Source organism: Vanellus vanellus (genome assembly GCF_965231255.1).
Source record: "Vanellus vanellus genome assembly, chromosome: Z".
NCBI lineage: Eukaryota > Metazoa > Chordata > Aves > Charadriiformes > Charadriidae > Vanellus > Vanellus vanellus.
In genome coordinates, this window is record NC_138908.1 from 62,457,493 (window position 1) to 62,469,983 (window position 12,491).

The 12,491-nt window shown below is 38.9% G+C and overlaps 1 protein-coding gene across 1 annotated transcript in view; it reads right to left on the reverse strand.

The window, feature by feature from the left end:
• Positions 1–12,491, reverse strand: part of AP3B1 (adaptor related protein complex 3 subunit beta 1) — a 165,135-nt gene that overhangs the window by 135,174 nt on the left and 17,470 nt on the right. Inside the window, exons 3-5 of the mRNA XM_082497703.1 lie at positions 10,262–10,336; positions 3,689–3,784; positions 1,306–1,466 (exon numbers count right to left, since the gene is read on the reverse strand). Coding sequence (XP_082353829.1) covers positions 1,306–1,466; positions 3,689–3,784; positions 10,262–10,336 — 332 coding nt within the window. The remainder of the gene's footprint in view (positions 1–1,305; positions 1,467–3,688; positions 3,785–10,261; positions 10,337–12,491) is intronic.

A 12,491-nucleotide genomic window follows, 5' to 3' on the forward strand; every position in this document is an offset into this window, starting at 1 on the left:
GCATTGAGGATCATTACTGGGGGATCCATATTGTACATACGTAGGTCCACTAATGGGCCTGCAGCCTGATCAGCCAGAAAGTGCAACAGGATAAGGCTGCTGATCATAGAATCATAGAATGGTTTAGGTTGGAAAGGACCCTAAAGATCATCAAGTTCCAACCCCCCTGCCGTAGGCAGGGACACCTCCCACTAGACCAGGTTGCCCAAGGTCACATCCAGCCTGGCCTTGAACACCTCCAGGGATGAGGCCTCAACAACCTCTCTGGGCAACCTGTTCCGGTGCCTTACCACCCTCAAAGTGAAAAACTTCTTCCTAATGTTCAATCTGAACCTGCCCTCTTCCAGTTTAAAGCCGTTTCCCCATTGTTCTATTACTACATGCCCTAGTAAAAAGTCCTTCCCCAGCTCTCCTGTAGGCCCCCTTTAGGAACTGGAAGGCCACCATAAGATCTCCCTGGAGCCTTCTCTTCTCCAGGCTGAACAGCCCGACTCTTTCAGCCTGTCCTTATAGGGAGATGATGGTCTTGTCTGCGTGAGTGCTGGTTTTCGCCTCTGCTGATCTGTACAGCTGGCTGCGTGCGTGTGTGTTGTATATGTGCGTGTATGTGCCCATTAGGAATACATGCTCAGCCTTGCTACTGGTTGGTCTGACGGGATATGGAAATGCACCAGACTCAGGCTACCTGATTCCAAACACCTAACACTTCTCACACTACTCTTTTTGGCATAGGTAAACTAAAAGGGAACAAAGTAGTACAGCAAATGCCTGCCTTTGTTTTGGAAAGGTACAGGTTCTGTTGCCTCCACCTGTGTAAACCAGCACCCACCTCTTCATAAGAACTCTTCCACAACAAGAATTTCTGAAGAGGGAAGAGGAAGATTTGGATTTGCGTAGATAAAATTTCTACGAGTCAGTATTCATTTGTCACCTGTACTGCAAGCTACAGCAAATGCCTTCAGGATGAAAGATACAGATGCTAAACACAGAAATCTTCAATTCTGAGAACACCCATCAAAATAGTTCTTACACAGATGACAATAACTGGTATACTAAAACCAAAAGATAGCGTATCAGTTTCTTTTTTTATCTCTTCATAGTTATCCCATTATTCTAGCAAACAAGAGACTTGCCTGAACTTCATCCAAATCAGTTGAGTGATGGAATGTCTACACACACACTTTATACTTTTTTAAGAAACAGGTCTGATTTATCTGAGACATGCCAATGCCCCACAGTAGTCTTAATAAGCATAGCCCACAACTATCTTAAAATTGCTTTTCAGTATTTGTCAGAACCACTTACCTGTACAGTTTTTGGATTGCATGGGCTGCATTCTTTCTCACATAAGGAGATAAATCAGAAGAGGCTTCCTTAATGGCAAGCATCATAATAGGAACAATAATTGGGACACGAATACTGGATAAAACTCTTAAAGCACTTGCACGGATTAGCTGATTAGGATCCTAAAGAATGGAAGAGAAAGGGAGAAATAAAATAAGATTGTGCAGAAACACATCATTAAATTCTCTGCAGTGTTTACACTAATTAGCTACTGCACATTTAAACATATAAATCTGAGTATCAGTCAGGCTTGCAAGCTATGGCCACAGTAATAAGAAAATGTGCCAAACTTCACACAAAAAAAAAACTTTCAACAACCAAAAAAAGTAAAAGAAAGTAAGAAAGAAAATACTGAAACATGAAAATCTTGAAATCTGGCGAAGGAAAACATTAACATAATTCGTGTTCCCAAGCAAAATATGGGAATGATGGATAAAAAACACTAAATTTTTATTTAATGATCTGAAATATTTTCTGCAATCCAAGTGGAAGTCAGATATTCAGAAAAACACAACTAGCTCAGTTTTATTACTTAAATATAAGAACTCTCAAATGCAAATGTGGTTCCCAGTAGCAACACTTCCACTTGAGTTCTTGACAACACATCCATTTTATGCTTTATCACAAGATATAAGCCAGTAACAAAATGCATTTTCTTACGAACATGTCAAAATATTAAGCTAAATGTAAATAGCTTGGAGATCCAACAATAGCACAACACATCTGTATTTGGAGAAACTGGTATGTAAACCTCGTCCATTAATCATGGCCTTGGGACATATGGGAGAAATGTTGCTTAATCAAGTATTAAATCCTCTAAAATCTAGCAAACTGAAATTGCAGCAGCAGCATTAATTTAGTGTACTGTGAGCCAGAAGGGCACTTCCCAAAGAACATTTTGGCCAAGGACGGAGTGTTGGCAACATGGGTTTTCAGACTGGTATTACTTAATGATCAGTTCATCTAAGCTCTCAAAACTCCTACATCTTAGCAGCTTCTGAGTAGTAAGTATCTGGACAGTGAAAGAACTTAATTTGACAGTTTTTAGAAAAACAGCTTCTTATCAGAGTTTGCAAAGCTCATCTCCAATCACATAAATTTAAAATACCCTAAAAAGTTCCTCCTAAATTGGGAGGAAAAAATCTCCACACATAAAACCAAATTATAATCTTCTTTACAAAGCCAGAAACAAAACATTACAAAAAATGAACAGAAACAATTAATTACGTTTGCCTATCTTCCATAGCAGGCTCAGTAATTTCCTTAGTTGCTGAAAAACTCAGCTAGCTTGGAGCCTACCTCCTTGCCACACCACCACTTCTTTTTGAGTTACTCACACCTAACTTTTTGAGTTACTCACACCTAACTTTTTGAGTTACTCTCCTTTTGTTCCAACTATCCACAGCTTTTAAAAGAGGTATGCCATGAAAAGTGTTCACAGTCTACATATCTCAGTAAAAACACAGCATACAAAGTCACTTGAATTTTAGCTTCTCATGGCAGTCACAGACAGTAAAGGTAGTACGCATGACATTGAGATAAAAGCTGGACGGAAAGAGGCAGAAAGCTCTCGAGTCAGTTGTGGGATGCTCCTACAGTTGCACACCTGGTGCTCCGATTGCAACATTTTCCAACAAGATGCAAGGTCTGAATCAGTGACATGACCGAAATTAATGATGAACTTAGAGCAGCCTTACAAGAAGAGTACAAGAAAAAACCCACAACTTTCTCTTATTATAAAAACTTGCCAAATTTAAGGACAGAGACTTAATAACTCTTTTCTCCACAGTCACACCTCAAAGGCAATCCTAATCTTTGTTCTCTAATTCCATTCCCCATTGTGATCTGAATTTGAAATGGAACATAAAAAATGCTTATTCTTCAGTGCTTTTAATAAAAAAGTAGCATGTGCAACACATTTAATAATTTAATTTAGGTACTACTGTCTTGCTTATGTTCCAATTCTCTGTTGTACACGAAGATCTTTCAGACAAACTAAAAAGAACGGAGGTGGTTCAGGGTAATAACAGGTTCTTCTTTTGACATACATAAGCTACTTTGGAAAGAGAGAAAGCATTCTAGAAATTAAACGGTGGGTATGTGAATTTGAGAGCACCAATCTGCTACTTTTCTTTAGTGAAGTAATTTTACTTTATGTAGGCTTAGCTGCTTGACGAGGTTTGAGATAGCACGAAACACTTCGTCAATGACAGAACTTAAAACAACTTTATCAGACGCAGACATTTATGTGCTTTATCTTACCAGACTACACTTATATAGATATTTTTATTTTTGTGACACCAGCTCAGAATTCTCTATGAAACACTGTTTAGTAGTCACTCACTTTTAAAGCACGCTGGAAAGTACTGATGGACAATAATGCTAGATCTTGCTGCTCCTCTGCGTAACGCATCAGATAAACATATACAAGCTTTTTTATCTGAAAAGAAAAATATAATGAAAATAATTATCAGAAAATTTTAGAATTCCATAAAAATATGCCCTAGATTGCACAATTTCATCAACATTTTCATCTTTGAGGGAAGAGTTAATATATCACTGGAATACTCATGTGTTTCTCAAATGTCTTATGATTTACTATCATTCTTTTAACAGGAACTCCCTGAGGTGCTGCAATATTACCTAATTAACGATACAGTCAGATGAAGGCTAATAACACAAAGTACTGCTTTATATTATCAACTAGTAAATAAAGACTTGAATAATCTAAGAAGTTGACATGTGGCAACTGACCACCTGAGCACCCTTCATGTTTTTTTTTGTATGGAAAATGAGTTAAACTGCAATAGCCAAGGATTTCAACAAGCCCATTTTACTTTACCCTGAAACTCAAAATCATAGAATCATAGAATGGTTTGGGTTGGAAGGGACCTTAAAGATCACTTAGTTCCAACCCACTGCCATGGGTGGGGATACATCCCACTAGACCAGGTTACTCAACGCCCCATCCAACCTGGCCTTGAACACCTCCAGGGATGGGGCATCCACAGCTTCTCTGGGCAACCTGTGCCAGTGTCCCACCACCCTCACAGTAAAGAATTTCTTCCTAATACCTCATCTAAATCTATGCTCTTTCAGTTTAAAACCGCTACCCCTCGTCCTATTGCTACACTCCCTGGTAAAGAGTCCTCCCACATCTTTCTTGTAGGTTCTCTCTAATTACTGGAAGGCTGCTATAAGGTGTCCCTGGAGCCTTCTCTTCTCCAGGCTGAATAAACCCAACTCTCTCAGCCTGTCCTCACAGGAGAGGTGCTCCAGCCCTCAGATCATCCTAGTGGCCCTCCTCTGGACTCAGTCCAACACGTCCATGTCCTTCTTATACCAGGGACCCCAGAGCAGGGGTAGGGTCTCACCAGCAGGAAGTAGAGGGGCAGAATCACCTCCCTCAACCTGCTGGCCACACTTCTTTTGAGGTGGTGCAAATCCAAGTCTCTTCAATTTAAAATCAATTACTTTAACACATTTGAAAGATAACATACCTTCCAGCTGAAGTGTGGTAACTAATACTATTTGAATCTGATTAAAAGATCACTTCTAACTATGTCTTGGACAAAAGCAAAGGGTATCAGATCCACCTTTGCCTGACTACAAGCACTCAAAAGATGAAGTCAATATAAGCATACTACACAGGATGCAATGTTCAAAGATTAAGAAAACCTCAGTATGATTTTGGGGGAGGAGGGTATTCAATTTAGTTCACTTTACCCCCTCACGGTGACCATATGCCCAGGAAGCAGTGAAAACATTTTTTACATTTGAGTTGTAAACCGACTATGGGGGTTTATAATGGAAAATTCTGAAAGACCCTCAACTACAGCTGTGCTATAATTACTGTCACTATCAGAAGATGTATCTTTGTGCCAATTCTGGCAAAAAGCATAATACTAAATCACAGAAGGTTACAACATACTAAATTATTTGTTGTTCAGCTATAGACAAGCAGCAATCAACATTGACCACAAGAGGCCTATGCACTGAATGACTGCAGGTGTGCAAAGAAAGCCTCCTTTCCTTGAAACCACTCTGTGACTAGAAATGGAAGCACTTAGAGCTTCGTGACTACACTATTCTTTTACCATTTACCTTCATTCAATGTTGAAATGCTCCTTTCTATAAAACTAATCATAACAGGGGCACATTAGGCTTGAGGAACACAGACAGATTTGTTTAATTAGTTTATCAATATAAGCACATCAAACTCCATGAGTTATTGACCAAGACTTATTTTTGTTCTATACCACCAATTGTTTATTAGGTCACTTTTTGTATCCTTACCATCCATGACATGATGCACGTAATCAGGTTGAGGTCAGTATGTACTTATAAAAACAAAAATCACAAGGCACTTCTGTAAACAATAAGATGCCCTTTGCTTCTCTTAAAACAAATGAACGTGTTCTACTGCTTCTTCACCTCCATTTCCCTGTATCAGAGCATTCAGCCCTGATAAAAAAAAAAAAGACAGCAGCCATTTCTGGGCAGGAAAGTCACTCAGATACAAAGTCACTCAGACTCAGATGAACTGATGTATTTGCTACTGCATTGTAACAATTTGTACCGACAGATTTGTGTAAGAATTCTTAAGGACAGGAAAAAGTTTGGCAAAACATTTTCAGAAAACAGTATCAGGATCAATGTACTAAGAATCTGACTTAACCCAGTAATTTCTCATGGTTTCAAAAGCTCCCTAAAAAGTGGGCCATGATAAAGGTTTCTGAGACCCAGACATGCTGACTAGATGGTCGGAAGTACAGCTGCATTATGACCAAAACTTGTCATCTAACTAACCTTGATAAAGAAACTAGTCAGCTGGCTTACTGAATGCTCTGATCTCTTTTCAGTTTAACAGCCTCTTCTTGCACAAATATGTTAGCACTAAATGGTGGAAAAATAAGTAATGAGGGAACTTTGACTACAGCATAGAGGAAGACACGTGAATTCATATAACTATCTATTTGTTTTAAAATATAAGAAAAGGCCCATAAAATATAAACAGTGAAAGGCTTCTACTAATTCATATTAGGTTATGTGACAAAACCTTGCCTGCACACCCACAAAGGGAGGTGGAGGGGTGTTTGCAAGTAATACCCTGCCCTAGCTTCTCTGAAACCCATGACAGGAGTCATCAGCCCAGAGGTGCCGAGAGACACAGTAGTAGGTGGGAAGCCAAATTTAGGACTCAGAGGAAAGGATACTTAGTCAGGACCCTCTCAGGACGACCTCAGAAGAGCCTCAGCTCCTATGTCCAGGTGTTAAACCCATCAAGAGTCAACACCAGAGCATCTTTCAGACTGAGGGGCTTTTCTGCGTACAGGTATGGGATGCAGATGAAGACCATTTTAGGATTGCACAAGACTTATCATGGGATGTTTTGGGGAGGAACTAAAGTGAAGGAGAAGCAGGGGGCATCTGTGACCTGGGGAGGAACAAGTGGGGAAAATAGAGACATAAGCAGATAAAAATGGCTGGATACATCTAAACAGTTTACTGGTTCGTACATCTACCCTTCCATGCCCTGCATCTGATCAGCAGTCTGTTGTATTTTCTCATTAAATTCCTTTTTCAACTGTTTTCTTTGGTGAGCTACTCTCCGTTCATTGTGAAGATGCAGATATGAGCCAGCAACTACAGTCAGGCCACAGGCTGGAGGGCCCGTGTGACCATGGGCACCAGCAACTGGAGAGACCAGAGTGAGGGGACTTCAGTGCTGCTCCAGCAACTGCAAAGGGACCTCAAGTCATAGTGGCCACCACCTGGAACAAGTGAGGGTCTGGCTGCCAGCATGTGGGCTGGGACCACAGCCCAGAGGGCCCACGAGCACGGATGCAAGCAACTGAAGAGACTGGAGTATGCGAAACCAAGCCCATGTGTCTGTAGTGCCAGTGACTGGAATGGATGGAGGTGTACCAGTGGATCAAGCTGCAGTAGCCGGCAAGCAGGCAAAGTGGCCTGGGAAGCAGCTAGGTAAGGGTGTGAGCATCTAAGGGCAAGACCACAGGAGGAGTTGGCTACAGCATAGACCAGGGGAGTCCCATCCAGCTGCCAGAGAAACCAGATGGTCTGTGGGTCTCTAGGGGCAAAAACCTTGTGTTTGTGCGCATCTTTCTAAGGCCATAACCACAAGGGTTTGGCTAGTAGAAGACTAGGGCAGTTCTGGTCAGGTCTAGCTGTGTGTGCACAAATGTGCACACACCTGTGTGTCTAAGGGCAAGACTGTGAGGGGGTAGCTATTGGGTGACCAGGGGAGTCCTGCTTTACACACGCTCTTATGTGTACAGCAGTTAGTACTAGCAACTGAAATAGTGCTGCAGCCTCAGAAGCTTGTATGTGCAGGTGCCAGCAATGGGGGTGATTGGAATCCAGGGGCCAGCCACTGGGCAGACCATGTTTGAGCCCAGCTGTTGGATGGATCTACGCTGTATGCACGTCTCTATACATATATTCCCACCAGTAGACCTTAATCTTGAACTACGAAGCTGCTGGTACTGTTTGCGTTCATCTGAGTGCCCTGTACATATGTAATTCTTATGTGTGTATACACACAAAACGTATGTGTGCATGCACACCTACCAGGAACACACTACCAGCCTCACTACTGGTTGGGATGGAAGCCTGGAGCTGGGGCAGTCTTGCATCGGTTGGGCTAGCGGTTCCAGCCCTAACAGTTAAAAGCACTCAAGATGAATAATACTATTCAAGGCGCTCCTCTTTGGTGTAAGGTATCTCTGTTCAAAACTGGAATTAGAGTACTCAGAACTTACAAACACAAGTTAAAGAAGAAGAGAATATTTAAGTAGTCTGATTCCTTAACCCCATTTCCTTTTATTACCTATTATTAAAAGTACAATTACAACTTCTAAAATTATTTTATACAGTAAGTTCTGAAAGACTCTAAGTTGTCATCTTTGCACAGTTATGCCTCCTTGACTTACCAGAGTTCAGTATTTGGCCTCAGCCAAATATGTGTATTTTCAAAGAATGGAAAAACCCAAAGTTTTAAAGTAGTAGCTAAATAAGAATAACTTCTTTAAAGCTAAAATTATATCCAAACTTGACTATTACTATCCATACATGTAAAATAAGGAAGAAAACAGACATATCTGTGACCTGCTATATCACAGCACATTAGAGAGAGACAGGAGTTCGCCGAAGTCGTTATTGCAGGAAATAAAATCTTCAGTGCCTTAAGCCAGGGAAAAGGCAACTTTTTGGTCCCATTAATAAGAGATGCTGAAGTACATATTTCCAGCAGAGGAGGGAAGAATTGGAGCATGCATTCAATTGACTGCTCTTCTTAAAACCCAGTGCTTCAAACCACTATTTCCTACATTTTTCCAAAATAATGATTTTGTGCAGTAGGAAGTAACTAATATCACTGCCTGCTCGTTCTGCTTTCCTCAAACTGGTGCTTGTTGGTCACTATGTGGACTGGGACTACAAACTTACAGATGTTTTTTTCATTCAAATCTTATTTGTCAAGTGAACTATAACTCTGACACCTCTGCACTGGAGCTGACAGCGTTACACATAGTACCGGTAGTGAGCATCAGAGTAACATTTTCTTTATAAAACTTCTGGCTGCACAACTTTCTAATGTAGATACTGCTTTAGATTTCCTCAAGCCACATAGTAAGCCTGTGGATTTAAACACATCACAGTTGAACTCAATCTCCATTTTTTTAACTTCCTGAGAATCTCAATTTTCACTAGTCCAAGATGGATTTTTTTTTTTCTTGTTTTCTTCTGAGGAAAAAAAAAAAAAAGATACAGAAGAAAGCTACTTTGTGTCTAACACCTGGTATTCAGGCAAGAACAGGCACATATGCTACAAAAATAAAATGGATGGTAAACAGCCTGAAAGAAAAACTTGTATTTCTGCTACTGGTTTTATCTACAGAAATCCTGAAAACAATTATTAAACACATCTTCTTTTAATTAAAAAGTCACAGAATGTAGTGCAAGTTGAATAAATTTAGTCAAGCAACTTGTCTCAAGAAATTAACTCCTATTGCAGATGATTCTGACTCAGGTTCTTCATTAGCTGCTTTTATAGCAAGTTTAAATTGTTCTTGTCTGCCCCTTCATATACTCCTTTGATAATTCTTCATACAAAATAAAGGAGTAAAGGCATATTCACAAGATACATGTAGGACTTTGCTTTAAAGTCTTCAGGTCTTGCAAAACATGAAAGTAACCCAAAGATTTGGTATTACACTGCATATTAGGAAAATTTTTTTTCTCTGCTCAAGATGGGACCTATCCCCCCCCAAAACAGTCACATCTCTCCAAAAGATTCTGAGATTTCAAAGCTACTTTTCTATAATCTTCTGGAATCACAGATATTCATATTAATAAAGCATTAAACAAATTCTCTAAACTAAATTGTCAAAAGAACTAACATTTAAATATTGTGCAACAAAAAAAATATTTTAAACACATTCCATTAGTGTATCACATTTTGCCTAACCACGAATTCATACAAAGACTTGTTTAACTGAGTTAAAGTGATCTCACTCTGCAATCCTAGTGCCGAGACACTCCTTTTATAAATATACATGATTAGAACAGTGAAAACATTTTACCCAACCCTTACCTCTTAGCCTTGATCTGCAACAGACATTTTCAAATACAATATAGCACAATCTCTACTCAAACTTTGCAAGCAGCACCACACCTCAAATAAAAATAAATTTCTCCCTCCAAATCATCCAGTAGGTTTCCTTTATTTACACATTAAACTATTACTACAGTCATTGTCATCAAAATTAAACCCTGAGAAATTCTATTTAAAAAATCCTCAAGATTTTATGGTTTATGTTGAAGTCCACATACAATTAGATAAAATTTTCATGAAGAGATCATCCATAACAGTATGCTTAATGAGCTATAGGAATACCTCAATATTTTTACTGGCAACATTCTTCACAACAGCAGGAAACAGCTCAGAAGCATTTTTTCCATTTGCAATCATCTAAAAAAAAAAAAAAAAAAAACACAACAGGAGACAAATCTTAGTAATCTAATAATATAGGTTTTTCAAAGTTTTTTTGTTTTGTTTTTTAAAAGGATACAGGCATTTATTCCAGATCTGTATTTAGAACAATTTCTGGAAAGTTGAGGATAAACTGACTTCTTTGTTAACTATTAGACTTTACAGGATACTGCCAATAAAATAAAACCCGAGTATTGGCTGGTTATGATGACGGGGGGTGGGGGGAAGAAATCAATGAACTGGACTTTACCACACTGGACCACAAATCATGTCTAATCCTTTAAAAATTTCTTTAAACAAAGATCTTGCTAATCTGAAAAACTTTACAGAATTACTTTTTGAGAGCTGCTAGCCAAAAAGAAAAAAAAAGAAACCCAACAAAAAACAACAGAAAACCATCAGCAGAAGTTATACAAGTTTAAGTCCTGTTCCTTCTCCCTGGAACAACCTTGGTGTGCAACAGGACTAATGAGAAAAAAAAAAAAAAAAAAAAAAAAAGACATAGACATTGCACTTTAAAAGCAAGGCATGGTTGTTTTCCATAGCAAGTTAAAACACAAAAGGCCTTAAAATGTTTTTTAAAAAAACAAAAACCAGCAAGGTAAAAGCAAGACCAGACAATATACTGCGATTTTTTTTTTTTTTTTTTAAATGGGATAAAGTTTTCATATTTGATCTTGGAGAAATCTGAAACAAGTGCACGTAGTAAACAATAAAATTGTCTCAATAACAAGCACAAACAACAAAACCCCAGCTGAGCTTCAGCTCTTGCAGGAACAGCTTAAAGAAGAAGTTATTTATAAGAAACCAGGTACAGGAATAAAATACTTCAGTATATGCTACAGCTGCATAACTCTCTTATTTCTTAGATCTAATTCCAGCAGAATACCTGCCAGTACTTCATGTCCAAACTGCAAACCCCAGAATTTCATGAACATGTATCAGACTACAGTGCTGCCGAATACAGACAGACTGAGAGCAGCCCCAGCTGTGGTAACGGGCAGGATCCAGTCAGCCAAACACATAGCTAATGAAAAAGGACAAGAGCTCACTAAGACAAGCAAATATGCACGGATCCAACACAACATGATTTTTGCAGCTGCAGTTGGTGGTGTTCATAAACATTGCACATTCCCACCGTTACTCAACATTATACAGCTGATTAAACTTCATATTCCTAACCCACAGGCCTCTTTGTGTATTGCATTGATAAAACGCATTAAGGGCATAAAGAAATAGGATCTCATGCAACAAAAGCAAGAAAACATAAAACCAGGCAATACCTTGACAAACTGTGTATTTGGAAGAGGTTAGAAGAAAGATGCTAGAAGAAGGAAGGTAGTTGTAGTTTAAGCTATTGCTGAGTGAGCCTTTCAAAAGGGTTTAAGAGCAGCTATCCAGCATGACATGACAATTTAACATCTTAAACTATTTCTTGCAGCTGTATTAAAGCACAGGAAGTGGCAAACTAAGAAGCAAGCACACTGTATGTGTTTCAAGGGGTTTAACTAAGAATCCAAATTAAACTGCTGCTGTCAGGACTGGGGGGTCTTTGTTATAAATGTCAGATTCAGAATGACCAGAATCAAGTAGAACTTAGTAGCAAGATGCACTGCAGAGAAATATCATAGAATAAAATATTATCAATCTTCTCATCCTGATGCAACAGAAGTTATGTTATTCAAAACCAGTGATGATCCTTAGACTTCTCTGATAGGCTGTAACAGTACGACTCTATGCATTACTTGCATTATTTAACTGATCAACCATAACAGCTCCAGTGTACCATGTAAATATGTATTTAGGGTCTTTTAAAAGAGTGTATTTTGACTCATTAAGTCATAACGATTAGTGTAAATCCTCCTTAGCCCATGGATCATTAACCTGAAAGAACATAATGGTTCTTTCCAAGACTAAGGTCTATCATGTCATTTTTGTTGCTCTGCCTAGACATTCTCCAATTGTGTTGTCTTATATAACTGAAGTTCCTGCACAGATAGAAACTTTCATTCTAGAATAAGTACTTTCTAATGTCAGGGTGTACTAAACCTTTTTCTTCATGAAAGACACACAGACATAGATGAAATTCTCTGTGGGAAATCAGGCATGTGAATTTGTTTCCTAAATGTATGCT